At 41.4% G+C, this 18,882-nt stretch overlaps 1 protein-coding gene across 4 annotated transcripts in view; it reads right to left on the bottom strand.

Moving 5' to 3' along the window:
• Positions 1-18,882, bottom strand: part of ddr1 (discoidin domain receptor tyrosine kinase 1) — a 40,550-nt gene that overhangs the window by 9,032 nt on the left and 12,636 nt on the right. For 3 of the 4 annotated variants that reach the window (XM_044360077.1, XM_044360075.1, XM_044360078.1), the window contains exons 3-11: positions 17,059-17,161; positions 13,712-13,787; positions 12,788-12,940; positions 11,865-12,012; positions 10,516-10,618; positions 9,519-9,705; positions 4,995-5,244; positions 1,523-1,675; positions 834-890 (exon numbers count right to left, since the gene is read on the bottom strand). In XM_044360077.1, the coding sequence (XP_044216012.1) occupies positions 834-890; positions 1,523-1,675; positions 4,995-5,244; positions 9,519-9,705; positions 10,516-10,618; positions 11,865-12,012; positions 12,788-12,940; positions 13,712-13,787; positions 17,059-17,161 (1,230 nt within the window). The remainder of the gene's footprint in view (positions 1-833; positions 891-1,522; positions 1,676-4,994; positions 5,245-9,518; positions 9,706-10,515; positions 10,619-11,864; positions 12,013-12,787; positions 12,941-13,711; positions 13,788-17,058; positions 17,162-18,882) is intronic. The other variant, XM_044360076.1, reaches the window with a different exon arrangement.

Here is an 18,882-nt window from a genome sequence, read left to right as displayed (position 1 = left end):
ACAGGGCTTCTCAAAGCCTGCTGTATTGAGGAAAGAATGCGAACATTCAACAGCTTTCTTGTCAACTATTAATCAGAATCATCCAGTTATTTTTTTTCTCTCTTGAAAGGTCAGATGTAGCATGTCATTTGAATGAAGGGTGAAAGAGTTTCCTCAGAATAGTTTAGTGTAAACTTTGCTCATAAAACAGCCTCATAAAACTACTCTAGGTGGAATAAGTGATGGAACAAATGTCTCAGTTAATAAGATCCAAAGAAAAATGATACATGACACATTTATGTGCATGTATCCACATTAAGCAACACAAATATACACCTGCAAGCACACACTCATACACACACAGTTACCAGATTTACACACCACACTGTCACAACAGAAGGCACCCCCTCACACCTCTCTCTCCCTCTGTCAGTTCAAAACCATGCGGGTAATAAATAAACCAAAACAAAGCTGTTCAACCACAGCCAGTAACAAGGACAAAGGAGCATACACGCCACAGTAAACCATTTCCAGCTTTTTAAAAAGCCTGTTATTGTTTAGCTGTGTAGAACAGAGCCAGTTCCCCCGAAAAACATGCAGTTTGTAAGACCACAGGAATCCAAGTTGTTATTGTACATAAATATAATACACTATACTCTGTTAGTGTTTTTCCTGCAGCTGTATATCTTCAAACCCAGGGGACAGAACTCAGTGCCAAAGCCTGCCCCTGTAATCCCTCCGCCATTATACTTCATACTCTCTACTGAGCTGCGGGACAGTTTTAAGATGCTGGAGGAGAGCCAGAGCGGATGTAGCTAGCTCCCCTCCCTGGGTTCATCCTCTCTGTCTCTCACCTGACAGCGTCCAGTTACCAGTGGTGTCCGTCATGAAGGTGGTGTTGGTGGGGGGTTCTGGAGAAGCGAGGGATGGACAAAGGAGGAATGTGTGAGAAGAGAAGTGGTGAAGACTCAGAAGCGAGTGATGAGGAGAAGAAATCATGAAAAGCAGGATCCTGGCTTATTTGGTTTTTCATCCATCTAACTGGAAATTTGTAAAAGTTCAAACTAACTTTTTAAAAGCCAGATTGACATGATACAAATTTAAGAATTATAAGTTAAAACATTTGACCTTTAATTTTACATTTCTCTTGCCCTTTTAGTACAATAAAATCTGTAGATAGCATCCTGCATTCACTTTGGTTCAGCAAATCTTGGCTCGAGTCCAAAGGATTTCAGAGCTCGAGATACACAGAGGGAGACTAGTCAGATGTGGGCCTCCTTTGGCACTGCCTGCTTTGGCTCTGGTTTAGACACATGGCTTAGACACACCGCCGACATGCTCACACTCATCACAACTGGAGAGAAAGAGACGGGCACAGAGACAAGAGGTGACGAGGGAGAGATTAGGGGAATTATAGAGAGCAGAAAGGAGGGGTAGATGAAGCAGTTTGGTGGGTGATGAAATGGGACAGTGGAGAAAGAATGGTAGCTGGAAAAAGGGAGAGTAAAGACAAGAAGATGTGGGGGAGAAGAGCGGGGCTCACCAGAAGGGCCGGCGGTGGAGTTGGAGATACTGTGGCTCGATGTGGGAGAGGAGGAAGTGTGGTCAACAGGAGGAGGAGAGGAACTGGTTTTGGGAATCTTGGGAAGATTAGGAGGAAATGACTGTGTTTCTGTAATGTCCTCCTCAAAAGGCTCTAGATAAGAAGAGAGAGAGAAAGAGACAATTTAATGAAAATGGATCAGGTTTTTTTTTAATCTTAGGGGGGTTTTCATGTGCCAACACACTTTCTGTTTGCCCTCAGCTGTTGAGAAAGTGGTTGTGGTCACAGCTGGTTGTGTTTTCAGACAAAAGAGTATTCATCAGTGGTTTTTGACTGTGAATGACCTGTTCTCTACTGACTAATCTGATTGCTTGGGTTAGCTCGCTAACCCTAGTTAACCGGCTAACTAACCGTCACTGTCCTGCTTTAAATGTGCACATTAGCCAACATATCTAGTAGAACATGCGCAGAAGTCATTTGTGATGTGAACAGCTGTCGAAATTAGCCTTCTGGATAGTTTTGCACAGAACTGTTTCATACCTATTTGTTTTATCTTATTGTTTATTTAACAGAAACAACCCACAATACATTTATTCTACCAGAATATGGCTAAAAGCTAATTTCCATCAGTGGAGGCCACTATTGACGAAGAAGTTGCCGTAGAAAAATATAACAGTTGTCAGTTGTGGTGAATTAAAATATAACACTTTGAAAACAGTAAAACATCAATACTAAAGTCTGAAGGGGAAAACAGTGGAATCAGTGTATCTTATCTCAATAACTGTAGATCTGAGTATCCTTCACCTCAGTAACCAGCTGAGTTAGATTTAGTCACATTTCTGCTCAGAATCGAGCACTTTCTGGTACCACAGAACCAAATGTGAGCCAGTTCTGGCCCATATAAAGATATGAGACTGCAAGATGTGGCATGTTCAGGAGGTATAGGGACCAGTTTGGACCACTCATGACAGCTTTCTGCCAGTGTCTGGTCAGGACCTTGAACCAGAGCAGTGTACCAGTGTGACAGTTTTGGTGCATCTTTTAATCACAAGTCTGGCACAAGTCCAGCGACAAAACATGGTCTTGTTTTTATTTTAGCTACCTGAGTCTGGTGTGATTACTTTACTGATTCTTATCATGCAAGGACTGATAGTGTTTTTGAGTAGAGAGGACAGTTTAATTAGTCACAGCAATCTCAGTTAGAGAGCAGCAGGGGAGTCATCTATCTGACTTCCAATCAGATAGGCAGAAATCCTATCTTCACAGAAGCTATCAGGACGCTCTTTCTGTCTGTTTTAGTCCATAAACAGGAAGATATTAAAGTCACCCTCCAGTGTATTTTGGCATATTTTTTGAGTAATTTCCTGACAATCTTGATTAGCCAAACATTTTGCCAAATATTTTTTTGACAAATAACTTAATTTCGTGCTCAAAGTTCAAAAATTTAAGCTCTTGCTAAAACCTAACAATGGCGTATGACTATAGTAGAACACTGCAGTCATACGTCATCCTCATAAAATCCTCTTGTTTTTGTGAGCATCACATAGGCTACTGATACAATAGTTTGTCAGATGCCTGTGTTCAAACTAAAAACTTGCTGCAGATGTGTTGCAACAACAGATTAATGCTTAAAATATAAATAATTTATTTCAATTAAACACTCTCCAACCAAAATCAGCATAGAAAATAACACGCAATGTGGTTAAAGCAGGAAAGTCAGTAAGTCTGTCTATATTGATCTACAAATGAATGTGGGTGATTCTTACAGCATCTGTTATCCACAGCTGCTTTATATGGTATGAAAAGCTTCTAATTTAGTTAATTAAATCCCTGAAGCATCTGAAGGCAACAGGACAGATATGTTGATAAATCTGCAGCCTCTGAAAAGTGCCATACCAAAGTGCGGTGCTGTTATGCACGGCCGCTCACTGTTTACCTTCATTAAATCGCCTGATGTCACCAGACTGTTACTGGATAACCACACACACATTTTTACACACATCAGACTGGTTGGTTATAACTTGATATTCTGCTTCTTTATGAAAGAGATGTTGGGTTGGCAGGGTCATCAGCCTCTTTTTAATGCAAAAATTGAATCTCATGTTTTATCCTTGAAACATACTGCAGTGCAAACACTGTTGTGTAACATTAATTACTAAACTATGTGACCATGTACGAGGTGAGATACATTAGAATTATTGCTGAAATAACGTTGGTCTGATATAATCATATAAACAACTTTACTAAATTAATTTCTTTATTTTTTATTTCTATCATTATTATAGTAACTAACTGATGACTGGCTGAGAGAGTATTTATTAAAACACCACACCCACTGATCTATATTCACCTTCACTCAGCCCTTTTGCACATTGCGCTGCTGCACATATGAACATGGACCAAAATAGCAAGTGCGCATGAAGACACCCACACAGTCCATGTGCCTAAGACCTACCACGCTGCACTTGGCATTTATTGATCCAATTTCAACTGTGGGTGCAAAATATTAAACTCAAGGTGCAATGCATGCTTTTGCACATTCATAGAACCAGACATGACCACTGAGGAGGAAAATTTATGGACATTTACTATAAAATAAAGCAAGACGTCATTGCTTAGGACAGATGATCTATCAATAAAGAAGCCATCATCTGATTTCACCTATGGGTGACCTAGTCTATATAGCTAAGGCTATAGTAAGTGGACAGGTTAGGCTATAATATCACAATCATTCCAACATATTGCCAGTGCAGGCAATCTGGTTGCCATGGTAATGGCTTATGTCTGATTATTAACCACATCCACATTCACTGTTTGATAAAGAAGGTTAACCATTGAACAGGAAGTACCACTGGCTAGAGTGGGGCTTTAAACACAAGAAAACAGCTGGAGGGAGAACAGTTAACAATTCTTCCTGTTTATACTTCCTTAATCAATTTAAAAGTTGAACTGATACAACATCTATGTTTAAATAAAGCCTATTTATTTGTGAAACGCCATATTTACAGGAAGAATACTTTTCGATCAGTTCTGTTTTCCCGTGTTTAATGTAACACAGAAGAATTATGTTTCTATTAAACCCCCTAGACCAGAGACTGGAGAAGGTCCTTGACTGTCTGCTGAAAGTTTAAAGCAATTTAAAGCACACAGCAAGGATAAAAGCTGTCTTTCAATTTGATTCTGTCTTGAGAGTGTCACTGTACATCAGGAAACATCAGATTTTACTTAAAGCATTTACAGAATACTGATTGGACTTAAGACTACAGTAGACCTTTTTCAGGTATTTTTCTGTCACTACTGTCTAAATTTAGCCAGTGTTTGGGAAAAGTCAAATCTCTACTGGATTTCCAGGACAGTGGCAGATGTAGTTGCTAGGATATCTGTGACGCAGGTGCAAAGCCTCTATAGAAGAAAAACTGCCCATCAAAGCCAAAAAAAAACACATATCAATCATTTCAATTCTGTTTCCTACCAGAGAGGAATGATATTTCGCTGATGAGCAGCCAGCGGTCAGTGAAGAAGAATTTGCAGCGGAGGATCTGAGCCGGCCGGCCGCCCAGTGGGAGGGAGATGGTTCGAGAGGAAGGGTCCTTTAGATCCTCCAGGGGTACAGGTAGGCTGAGGGGAGGAGAGGACCAGGGCTGGAGGATGCCAGGCTTAAAAACACACTCTACCTTGTTGAAAACCCGGACACCTTGGGTGTGACGGTTGTTACTGTGCACCTAGAGGAAGAAGACAAGTGTGTGAGTGGAGACAAGGAGAAAGAAAAAGTGCAGATAAAGAGATGCAAGAAAATCCTTTAACTATCTACTCATCAGAATTAGGTCAGCCTTTGTGCAAACATCTGGACAACTCCGGGAAAATCCAAGCCTCACTCATTCATTATGCATGGAGAGGCAGGAAGAGATTCAATTAACACACAAAATGAATGACATATTTTCATCCTGTTCAAGCTTAATTGCTTTGGCACGACGTAGAGCGGAACAAGACTACAAATGAACAAAATGAGAACACAGGAGGTAAGAGAAGGGACGGAAGAAAAGAAAGTGTATGACAGAAGACTGATGGAGGAGAGCAGAGGATATATCTTCCCTGTTTTTACAAGCAAGGAAAGGCCAATGAGAGAGGAATCCATAAAGCCTGATCTAATATACCAGACATCGTTGTGGCTGGAATCAGGAAGAGGAGTCTGAAGACGGGAGAAAGAAGAGAGAGGGGTGTGGAGGAAAGATGAAGCAAGTGAGAGGTCGAAACTATAGATCTGAGAGACAGAAAATTCAGGAGGAGATGGTGAGAGTTTTTCTCCTCCGAGGGACAAGGGATGATGCAAAGGCTGTTCTGGCAGGTTAGCTAATAACCTCACACTTCTTCCAAGGCCAGTCACTCTAACCTAACCCACATGTTAATTCACACACACACGCGCGCTGCCAAGAAGCAGGAAGAACAGCTGCACCAGATGCTGACTTGACATGTAACTGACTCTCTCTGGATGGGTACTGTATGTCGGTGGTAGTGGTGGCGGTCTAATAAGTCAGCAGAACGAAGGTAATTCACTACTCGTTTAGGGAATATGGCTATGATGACTTGCACAAAGCTTAATTTGGGAGAATAACACTGCATTCATTATGTTTTGCCTGTTTCATCATAAATCTAACCTCCATTATGAATTCCCTGTGATCTCTTTTTCCTTGCCACGTCTTCCACATGAACTGACTGAGAGTTTTAAATAAAATCCCAAAGGACAGAACTGGATCTTTACAAAGGCAGATCAGAGCGCGTCCCCTGTGAAAGAAGCAACCCCAGTGTGTTGAAGGGGCCTGTAGGAAATGCAGGTTATGACTGACAAAAGGTCAAAGAGCACATTTCCCTTTGGGAGAGTGATTAGGCACAAATGAACCCTGGCCTGCAGAGACAAGTCGAGCCAGATTTGGGTTCAGGTTCCCACTTTGTATTTATTTGACCTGTGTGTGTGACATATCCGCTTTGCCAGGTCAGTGTAACGGTGTATGTCAGCTGTGGTTAGTGTGGGAAAACCGCTGGGGAAAAGGCAGGAAAAACAGGATAAGTCTAGGAAAAACACTAGGAATACCGCTGGGAGGGATTTTAAAAAGGTAACTCTGAAACATTGAGGCGATAATGAATACGCGGAGGGCTACAGAAAAAAAAAAAGCCAAGAGAGAACATACAGAAATTTTGGCGCTCAGTTAAAACCAGCGCTCTAAAAGATTACAAGTCATTTTATAACTGACTGGGGATTCATGTTGTTCAATATGCAGTATAGGGTCAATCCCACCCAAACTGCCTTTCCAAACCACGTCCAAAAAGACAACATAGTTATAATTCAAACTGGGTTGCTTCATATCTTCCCTTATTGCTCCACAAACTAACCCCAAAAGCCACAAAGACGCACAAACAGACTGTGATGCAACTTGGTGGCACCCGAAGAGCCGAGCATGTCCCATGAAAAACAACATGACATTAAAACTAATTAAATGACTGCAGAGCTATTCCAGTCAAAATGCTGCTTCTCTGATGAGATGGCAGATTAACGGAGCTATTGCTGTGACAAAAAAAAAAAAAGGAGAAGAGGTAAACAAACTGCTAATGGAGTTTGTTTTAGAGGTCGCACACATCAACTAAGCTACAGTAATTTAAGGAGTTTTTCCGGAGATGCAAAAAGAAACAGTCAGCCTAATGTCCTGCTATAGTCACAATGACATGCTTGGCTTGCACTAATGATGTAATTAATGTACCAAATCAATATATTCATTAACAAATCAATCTTTGTCAGTATATTTTCTTCACATAACACATGGTAATGATCTCAAGATCTATAGAAGTTTAAGAAAAAAACTGTTTTACTTAATTAATATACAGATTTATGCATCGAGGTGCTGCAAAATCTAATCGCATCATCTGGTGGAACAAGTGATGTATAAAGAAAGTCAGCACTCTGTACTGTTTTTTAAGGTAAGTTTTTGGTGCTTTTTCCTTCACTAGATGGTTGGCTTTTGTAGATACAGATAGGAAATATGGGGAGAGAAGGGTAAAAAAAATGCAACTAAGGAATTCTGATATTGAATTGGGGATTATAAGGTCCAGTAAGCATCCTTACCACTAAGCTACATGCCTTGTGTAATGTTCTTAAGACATTGTGTTCAAAATATGTGTCACACAGACAAAGAGATTCCAGTAGGATAACAATGATTGGCTTATGGCCATACCACCCTGGGTGCGCCCAATCTCGTCTAAGCAGGGTTGGGCCTGGTTGGTACTTGGATGAGAGACTGCCTGGGAATACCAGGTGCTTTTTTTTCTGGGGCGGCTGTGGCTCAGGAGGTAGAGTGGGTTGTCCGCTATTCGGTAGATCAGCGGTTTGATCCCTGGCTCTACCAGTCTGCATGTCGAAGTGTCCTTGGGCAAGATGCTAAACTCCAAATTGCTCCCGAAGGCTGTGCTATCGGTGTGTGAGCGTGTGTATGAATAATGAGAAACTCCTCTTGATGAGCAGCTTGGCACTTTGCATGGAAACCTCTGCCATCAGCGTATGAATGTGTGTGTGAATGGGTGAATGTGGCATGTAGTGTAAAAGCGCTTTGAGTGGTTGGAAGACTAGAAAGGTGCTATATAAATAAAGTCCATTTACCATCTGCATAAACGTCTTACATTCATTTACACACAAAACACTACAGCACAGGAAAGACACTGTGCTGCCATAATATCATATAAAGTGAATATAAATAAGACTTGACATTAAGTGGATTCTGCATAATCTCTGGTTGCTGCACACTTTTTGAAATCAAATTTAATGCTTTTTAAGAACCTTTTAAGTTGTATCTCCGTATAACAACCAGATGTAAAATCACATAAGGTAATTAAATTAATGGCAAATGCAATGGACCGTGTCCCATTGTTATGCATTACATTAGATAAAAATCTTTGCATTTTAATTTTTAATTTATATTTTAATTACAATTCGCTCAGAATTGTTCATTTTGACAACACTGTAAAACAATGAGGTTGTTCTGGTCGTTCCGCACTCAAAGACTCGGCTATAGTTAATTCTCCAGATTAGACACACACACGTTACGGTATATCTACCTTTCATCCATTTTAACAGTCCGTTAAACCTGTGAAATCTAGCTAAGCAGTCACCAAATCAAAAGTCCGCTGCTCTCTTTCATGTCACATGTTGGCCGTTGCGGCTCCACACTACAAACATTATTATCCAGATTCTAGCAACTATCAGAAATAACAGAGGGCGTTGAGTCTCCTCTGAACACCCATGGCCAACTGTCTTTAGCTGAGCATCATCTTTACTGGTTTGTGTACTTCTTTAATCCTGTTACCTTGGTGAGAGCAGGCTGCCTGTGGAGAAATGATCGAAACATTGCCAGAAAAAGAAAGAAAGAGCTGAACTGGTGCGAGTCACGACGGAACACCAAATTAGTGAATCCTGTGGGGAGATATTTCTCACGCAACTAGGCATCACCTCAAACTTTAAGACCTACCATAATAAAAAATAAGATTTTTAAGACATTTTATGACCTTAAATTCTGAAAACTTTTTTTTTTAAAGATACATTTTTAGGGCATTTTTTGCCTTTATTAAACAGTTGACAGTGGAAAAACAGACAGAACTATGACATGCAACAGGGATCCCCAGGCGGATTTGAACCCGGGATGTTGCGGTTATGTACTGTAACTATTCAAGTACTATGGCACTCCTTTTAAGGGTATTTAGGGATTCGAGGAAACATATGTGGTTTGTGGATGAACTGAGCTACACTGCCTCAGAGTCCACATTAAAGTGTATTTAAAGAGATGCTCTCCCTGAAGACACAGACTGGGGCTTTTAGCCTCTGTGACAGCTCTGATTTACAGGCAACCTGATGGTATCTAAGATTCAAGAGGGATAACAACGTCCTGCATGACCTCCTCACATTCATTTAATAACAAACGCACCCACAAACACAGACATATCTTTCACTGCCTACCTGCATGTTGTGGAAGCGACGTGGTTTCTCAAAGTGGAACTCGATGTCCACGCCGCTTTGCCCAAGAGCTTCTCGGCTCCAGCCCAGGTAGTCGTACCCTGGCCACACCCTCAGCTCCTTTGTTTCTATGAAGTCGTCTCCCCCCAGGACGCCATCACACAGCTGACCCAGGCCTCCAAACTGCACCCTGCACACACACACAGTACTGTCGGGGTTAACGTGGCTCTGTGCAGAAATAACGCTGCACGCTGCAGACTGCTGGTCACCTTCTATTTACAAATACATTCATGTGGCTGCACGGAAAGTGCATAAATAAGCATTCATACATAGATGCAGACAAAGGAGCTGGTATACATATTCACACGTACACACACACAATAACCTCACAGCATCTTTCCCTCTTCACATACAAACACACCATAACAGAAACAAAGCGACAAAACAGGGTCACCAAAAGGGTCACTCTGCTCCCAACCCTCTCAGTCTCACACACACGCACACACATCTGCTACAAATACATCTGGATTACATCAAAAGTGTTAGCTCACTCACAAGCAAAACATTTCAGGCCCATTAACCACACAACCCATGCAAGTGTGGACCCCCCCGCCCCCACGCCAATTTCTAGTTCACCCCTCTTTAAGCTCCCTGCCAAATCACTACGGCCAGGAAACACGCCTCAAATCCCTGAGCAACTAAAAAAAATAATGTCATTCCCTTTCGATTAGGGAGACACCAGAATAAACTTTCAAGAAAGGAGTCGGCTAAGACCTCTCTTCAGTGCTAACAGATGTGATGAGCGCTGTGGAGAAGCGTTTGGTTGATCGAGTCACATTTCACTCCACAATGTCGACTGTAACATTTGGGCATTTTTAGCGTGATTGTATTTGCTAAAGCAGTGTTTCACAGACAAGGCAGCGTCTTTACATTTCCATGATAACTATAAGGGGAGCGGTTTATGATAAAGTATGGTAATTGGAGCGGCTGAACATCTTACCCTTGTTCTGTGCTCCCATCATAGGTGGAGTCGTTTAGGTAGACAGACATGCCAGACAGTTGCATGACGTGACCCACTGGAGCTGTGTAAGCCTTCAGCCCATCTGAGAAACAGAGATAGAGAAGGATGAAGAAATATGCAAATCAATAGTCATATAAAAATAAAACATGCTTTTTGTTGTTTTCTATTGAACAGACAGACCGAGATGCACAAGCAGCATGGGAAGTATTCTTAATTTGTAAGGCTTTTCACTTTCATCATGGGTAGCTACACATTTACCAAGCCAACATTCAATAGTAATCACTGCCGCAGGGAAACAGCTACAGCTGGTTTTTAAGTAGTAAAACAAACGAAGAGGTCCATTGCTCAGGCCTGAGCAGCCGTTAGCCGGTGAAACTCAAGCCTCTCTGCTCTAATATACAGCTAATCAGCGTGCTCCCTGAGAACAGGGGTGACGTCAGCAACACTGACTACAGCCCGCCGCTTTGCTAATCATAATAAACAATGCTTCACATAAGATTTACAGTATGTCTGTGCGTGTGCGTGTGTGTAGCAGTACTGCTATGTTTGCACATAAATGAGCGTCTGTGTATGTGATTATGCACTCAGATGTACCTGTGTGAGACTGCATGAGGGTCAAGTGGGTCAAAACTGAGTTTTGAATAATAAACAAAGGAAGGACCTTGTGTCGCCATACTGTGTGATCTGATACGGGATGAGACTCAATGTGCGTAAAACCCGACACTCTGTAGAATCTGTTTCGTCTCTGGCTTGTGGACGAACTGAGCTAAACTGTCACACAATCCACATCAGAGCATTTTTTAAAAAGATGTGTTTCCCTGAAGACAGACCAGGAACTGGGGCTTTTAGCTTCAGTGACAGGTCTTATTTACAAGGAGCCCGATGAGGTCTGAGGGAGGTGAATGGGGGCAGTAGAGGAGGTAAGCCAGTCATAAATACTCGGTTAGTCAGTGTTGTGCTTCAGGAAACGTGGAAACCAACACCATTTATCATTGTGCTGACACCCCGCTGAGGCTGTAAATTTGATGCAATGCCTCAACTCAATGCACGGGATGTATGGCCAAAACACAAACTCGTAATCATTACCATCGAACAAATCCCCTCTTTCCCATCCGATATGGGAGGAAATTGAGGATGATAGTAAAATCCATCATCTTCTCCATATGAAATGTGTTCTGATTTATCAAGATCTGGCGAGCGTGCCTCAGAGTATACAGATCAAATGAATACCTAAGTAACCACAAAGGCAGGCACATTTTGCATCTCTGTAGTCTGTTCATGTCTCCTCAAACAAACACACACACACACACACACAAACACACACTTACCGTTCCACAAACAACCGTAGAGTTCAACCCGAAGGCAAACACTCATAACCCTGTCAGCCAGGGGGTAGAATCGCACCATGCGGGCCACAATGGGAGGGCCCAGGTCCTTCAGTACAACATCATAGGTGTTTTCATTCCCTGACACCACCTTGGAGAGAGAGAGTACAAATATTCAATCGCACAGTACATCGCCTGTCTCCCTTGTTATCCGTATCAGGCTGAATGAATAATCGCCTGAGGGCTCTGACTTTTTATTCAGTGTGTGTTTTCAAATTCTATTAATCTCAGACGAGCTCAAATTAAATTACTGAACTTTAATACTCTGAAGTGTAAAAGTTGAAGATCAACAGATTTTAGAGTTTGAATCTCAGGCACATTTAACCCAAAGATTTACAGTGGCTTGCAATGTCTGAATATCTGATACGTGGCAATGTTGTATAACAATAACTGCATGAGAAACACACTGTATGATTCATTCCCTCAAACATTGTTTATTAGAGGTCTAAATACCCATGATATGATGTAATAGTCATACAAAACACAGTCCAGAACTGATCACTAAAGAAAGAAATTGGACACTACCACACACAATAGGATGTGCCTTGGTAAGGCACAAGGTAAGGCTTTTGTTGCATAATGAATGCTGCTTTTGCCTGAAAAGAAAAGCTGGAAGACAAAGTTTAACTGGGTCAACGCCAAACTGCCCCACTTCTCAATAAATATACCAAATGCAAATTAATAATACAGATGTCTGTCTTGAACACTGCATTTATACTCAACAGCCACCAGATATTGAGTCATTTTCAATCAATAATGGAGAGTCAACCCAAACTGTATTCATTCTCCCGAATCCATTATTATTATTATTATTATTATTATTATTATTATTATTATTGACAAAACAAAAATAACATCCTGTTTACCTCCTGGCTCCAGCGGTCCTTCCAGGTGATCCATTTCACTCCATCTCGGGAGTAGCGTAACCGGTAACTGCGGGCAAACTCCTGGCCGTGCCCATCGGCATGACGACCCTGGGTACCAACCAGAGCCAGGAAGTGGAGTTTGTGCAGGTCCACCTGCAGGAGACAGGAAAACATACATGAATACAGATAAAGTAACGAGAATGAGAAAAATATCGTATATAAACAGCTGAAAGTGCTACATTTCTACATTTTGGGAAATATAATTTTGTTGTTGAGCGAGGAGATTGATATCACTGTCATCTGTTGATTAAATATGATGCTACAGCCAGGAGCCAGTTAGCTTAGCTTAGCATAAAGACAGGAAACAGGAGGAAATAGCTAGCTTGGCTCTGTCCAAAGGTCCTTCATATAACCTTCCATAAACCACAAACTGTAATTTTTACTATTCTATCTCCAAATGAATCAAACAAACAAAAACATTTCAATTAGTGTGCTTTAGAGGTGTTGATAGGCGGATTTTGTTATCTTTGGACAGAGCCATGCTAGATGTTTCCCCCTGTTTCCAGTCTTCACGCTAAGCTAAATTAACCAGCTGCTGGCTCTAGCTTCATATTTCGTGTCTCCTCTAACTCTGCCAGAAAACAAATAAGGGTATTTCCCAAAATGTCTAACTATTCCTTAAAGTAATAAGGTTGTGCTTATTGCCCAACAATAACTCATAGCTGCTCTTAAATCACTCTAAAGCAAGGCGTTGAGTGAATTACAGCTGTTACAAAAACTTGTTGAGACAGTTATAATAGTAGTTGTTCAGTGAAGCTTTATACTTAATAATCGTTAAATAACCACTGACCATTATTTAATACAGTGGCTGTGCTGAGCACTAAATCTAAATGTGACTGTGCCAAGTTGACGTGAGTATCAGACCTGAAGGTATTCTGATCCACTGGGGAAGACAGCTCCTGCAGGACACCACGCTCCATCCCCCTCTCCAGTACTCAACCTGAGAAAGAGAGAGACCTCTTTTGTTAGCGAAAAAAAAGAGAAAACCAACTAAAAAATTGGAAATAAAACATAACTGAGAAGTTCACAAAATCCCAGTCCCACATCAAAACATTCACACAGAGATACAAACACAACACATTCACAACGAGACTAACTACATCAAAACCCAGTGCTGGCAGCATGCAGAGGTACAATGAGAATTCAGTACAAACAGCCCGAAACCTCCTCTAGGCTACTATACATATTGGATTGCACAGCAGCCGAATATTCACATAAATAGGGCAATGTTGTCTGAAAGAGAGAAAAAACAGAGAGGCAGAGACCTGGCTACGGGTGAAGGCACAGTAGGCAACAGAGACAGAGACAGCACACAGATGGAAAATGCAGAGAACACATGAGGCTCATGAAGAGAGGAAAAGAGATAAAAGAAGCACAGTGAAAATGACAAGCTTTTCCACATTCTTCAAATCTCACAAGATCTGTTGTAGGACGTCAGGACCGATCTGTGCTCACAGTTTTACAGCTCCTTGGGCCTGCCATGACCACACACATGCACCGCTAAAAGATTTTCACTCAGTGTGACCTTACTTGATCGACTCTGAGAAGCTAGTCCATACTACCACCACATATTGGCCACACCAAAGACCACAACTTGGCTGAATGACTGTGACGATGGATCAACTCGGACGGGAAGCTTTGGAGCAGACGCCAGGCCACAACCGCACTCTGACCACTGTGGGGCCTCTCTCAAAATGAAAGCTGCTGCTCAGACCGCCAAAACAAATCACTATATCAACTCCGTCACACTGGCAGTGGTGCTAGCATTTTTAATCAATCCCGTTCTTTCCCCTCGGTGGGTGAGATCATGCAGCCGGAAAACACAAGATGATATCAACACATTAGTGCTCCACAAAAGTGTCCTGTGATAGAGGGAGGCAGAGAGGGAGAGAGAAGGATGAGGAGGGAGAAAGGAGGAATGTGGCCGGGCAGAGTTCAGTCCACCATGCACCAGCCAGCAGGATTAACATTACAGCACACTGTTCTGCCAAGTGTCTCATTCTTCTCCTATTTCTCTTTCTGTCTTTTGCTTCCTATCTAAATAGCAGCCAACTCTCCATTCGGTCCCTCGCTATCAATTCCCTTATTCCCTCCATCATTTCCCCACTCTGTCAGACCAATATGCTGATATTTCACTGCCCCTGAGTAATAGCAGCAACAGCAGCCATGAAAAAAAAAACAACCATCTCTGCATCCCTCGGTCCCTCCCTCTATCCAACACCCTCCCTCAAACCTTGTTTTCAAATTAATTTCTCTCCTGCTTTCAACACACCATCGCAGTGATTCACCACTCACTTGTTTTCTTCTTTTTTTTTTTCTTTTTTTTTTTTACGTCCGCTGCTCTCTCTCTCTGTTTTCTCCCTTTCTTTCTCAGTGTGTCCCTGATGTCTCTTAAAAAGAACTGGAGCTAATAATCATTTCCACATGGTTACGACACTCAGCCAAGAGACCCAGCCCAACAGAGGAGTGGAGACGAATGAACACACACTGTACAGTATATGACACACACATACAGTAATCCTGCGAATGCTCATCCACATGGCTGTAGCGTGTTGCGGGACTAACTTGTTCTCATGGATCTGACCTCGATGCCAGACAGACAAGGTGGTAATATAATTACCAAGTGGGTTTTACAAAGACACACACTATCATCTTCTATCATAATCTAATAGACTGCAGACAAATTACTTTAGCATGGTGCCAACAGACTCAAAAAAAGGCATGCAGACAAACACATCAGTCCTCTGTGACATGTGCACCTTCCTGTACACAAAAAGTACTAGAATATCTCACTGCAGTACAGTTACTTTTCATAGATATTATTCAGAGAGAAGGTGGATTTCTGCATTCACTTCACTTTAATATCCTCAAGACTCGAATCTGTGGAATCTGGTGCACTGAAAACAAATATGAGGTACAACAATAGCTCTTTAAAGAGTAAAATATGTTTGAATATAAACCAATCCCTGTCCAATTGAGATCTTTCCTTTGGAAGAATTTAAAGGGCCACATCTATCGTTTTGCATGTTTTAGTCCACTTACTAAACTCACATTGCATCACTTTGCAAACCACAGAGCTTTAGAAATGTATGAGTGCTTTTTCAACTGTTCCAGGTATCCTCTGGTGTCCACTTATTTCAGTATGGTATGAAAATAAATGAGCACACTCTTGAAACTTATTTGAATTGTGTAATCCATCACAGCGAACATCAAGTCTGTATTCATTTTTGTCACTGTTAAACTTGTCGTTGCACGCTAACGCAATGACAATTTTATTGCAGGCTGATTTGGAAAGTCTACATTAGCCCACAACAACAAAGCAATGGCTGCCAGGATTCATAGGGAAAATAATTCCTGAAATGTGAAACACAGCAAGCTTCCAAAAATGGTCTTAATTGTAACCAAAATACAGGCTCTGTGATTCTTAACTTTACAATGTAATTAAGTCTGATACTTCAACAAAAACCTACTCAAAGAGCGACTTGTCACCAGTTGAAAACCTTTGTGTTTTATGTTGACCTCCTTCAACCTTGCTGCAGTGATGTAGAAGCGTACTCCAGGGTGTGTCAGTACAATGTGACATCACTGCTGGGTGTGGTTACAGGAGCAACAGAGCACATTTCTGACCCCACACACACACACACACACACACACACACACACACACACACACCCATCAATAATGCAAGGTGTGATCAGTGGGCAGTGAAACATAAAAATCTTAACCCTTACTTATAGCCCCTAAACACCATTCTTTTAGTGTAAAATTGTATAACTTCTCCTGAAGTGACCCAGAATATACAAGCTGATACACATTTTTAAACTTTACATAAAGGGTGTTCCTGGTTAAATTTGACCCTTATTTATTCAAAATTTAAAAAATCACCATTCAAAAATGCTGTTGCATATACAAACAAAATTAACTGAAATCATGATGGCTATTATGTTCTCCTGTTTTAGGTAACATAGTGCTAATTAATTAATGACCGATGAGGTAGGCATTAGATGTTTGGTGTAGAGACTAATTATGAAGGGATACTGTGAAAGGTCAGAATATGAATAGTATGTAAAGGGTTAAAGCAGAACTAGAATTACAGTTTATAGACTGTAACCAACAAAGTATGAAAAGCTACTTGCTTACAGTAATGAACAATGCGTAATCTGTTATTTTCCTTCACTGCACACACTCTCTCACACACACTCATCTCCTACCTTCCGTGTTTGGCTTCAGTGGAGTCTGACCAGGCGCTGGAGGCAGTGATGTCAGAGTCTGGGATGGTGCCATCCTCCATCCCCAGGGCATAACGACACTGAGCTGTAAGGGAAGGATGAGAGAGAGAGAGATAAGTAAAGAGTGAGAGAGAGAGGGAGACAAAGACCGGATAGAGACATGAGCAACATTCTCATCCGTATGAAGTCCAAGGGAAACTTTATTTTTTCCAATAGGGAGTCAGCAGTCACCATTGGTCACGGAGCATAATTTTGTTATGTCATATCTGGGAAAACTTCCGGACTTCATGCTTCATAACACTCACAGACACTGAGAGGAGGGAGAGAAAATACCAAACTCTCCAATAAATTGTTCCTGTCCTCTCTTATTTGTTACATAATCTCTCATTTTACATGAAATAATGATTTCATGTCAAACGTAATCCGAGTTTTTTGCATCACTAATATCTGAAACTCTCCTTTGTCCTATAACTATATCAAATATAGTCTCTATAATATCTGCATCTTAAAATACAAGCACATACTTTATAAAGCAGCCACTTGTAAGATGTAGCAACCTGTCACCTTTCCTTTTTCCTTTTGTCTTTCTAACTAGCTCTCCATACCACATAAAGGACTCAGCACAGCCCCTGTTCCGGTTACCACTGCTTGGGGATTTGCAGGAAGGGAACAAAAGAGAGACAGAAACGAAGGGCGAATGAAAGAACACAGACAGGTCTCGGATATCTGCGCTGACTCCGCTCCAGCGACAGGCATTATCAAGTGATCCAGATAGCATGGTCCCAGGCAGGGATTACCCAATGACCCAGCTATCCGCTCTGAAGTCAGTCCTCAGGACTGGGTGGAGGGGGGGTGAGAGGCAGAGGGAGGGTTTGGGTAGTGATAAAGTGGAAAGGGGTACTGACAGTGATATGGAAGGGAGGCTGAGGGTGACAGAAAGAGGAGGGGTGGGGGCATCTAACTCACTTTCTGTCATTGAGTCAGCGGACTGGAATGTTGGGCTGGATGACAAACCCTAAAAACCCCAACGGGTGCAGCATACAGACACATACACACACAGTTCATCCACGCCCTGCGGACAGGTGCCCATTTCATTACATCATCATTACACCACCAGTCAACACCCCCGTCATCTGCAATCTTATCACCTCTCCTCTGTCTCCATCCCTCCTGATGTCCTCTGCATTCACCTTCTCTTTTTGTCATTTTTCATATAACTTCAGCCCACACACTAAACCTTTCTTCTTGCATCGCCAAGCTTGATTCTGTTAATTTTACAAGGCAAACTGTGTGGGTTTGTGTGTGCCTGCTGTACTATCTACTGACCTTTCCACCAATATAGCTTCCCATCCTAGTCTCATTTAATGTGGAAATGATAAGTCCAAAAATCCACCACAATTTGGGTTTACAAGTATTTTCATTATTGAATAATCTGATTATTTTTTCAATTAATCACGTTAATCGTTTGGTCTAAAAAATGTCGAAACACATTAAAAATCACAGTTTCCCACACTCACAGTCTCTTCAAACCCAACATGATATTTTCAACAGTCCAAAACCCAATGATATTCTGTTTACACATTAGATCTTAAGACATAAGATAAAGAGTAGCAGAAAATCCTCATAACTGGGAAGCTAGAACATCTTGGACATTTTTTTTATTTAAACAATTGATCAAATATCAAAATCGTTTGTGTCAAACAACTAATTAATTAACTGAAAAATCGTTTCAGCTCATTTAAGTCATGTGTAAAGCAGAAATCCCGAACATTAACTGGTTCCTGTTTCTCAAATGTGAGGATTTGT

This window comes from Thunnus albacares, chromosome 8 (assembly GCF_914725855.1).
Source record: "Thunnus albacares chromosome 8, fThuAlb1.1, whole genome shotgun sequence".
In the NCBI taxonomy this organism is placed as follows: Eukaryota; Metazoa; Chordata; class Actinopteri; order Scombriformes; family Scombridae; genus Thunnus; species Thunnus albacares.
This window is presented reverse-complemented; position numbering and strand designations above follow the sequence as displayed.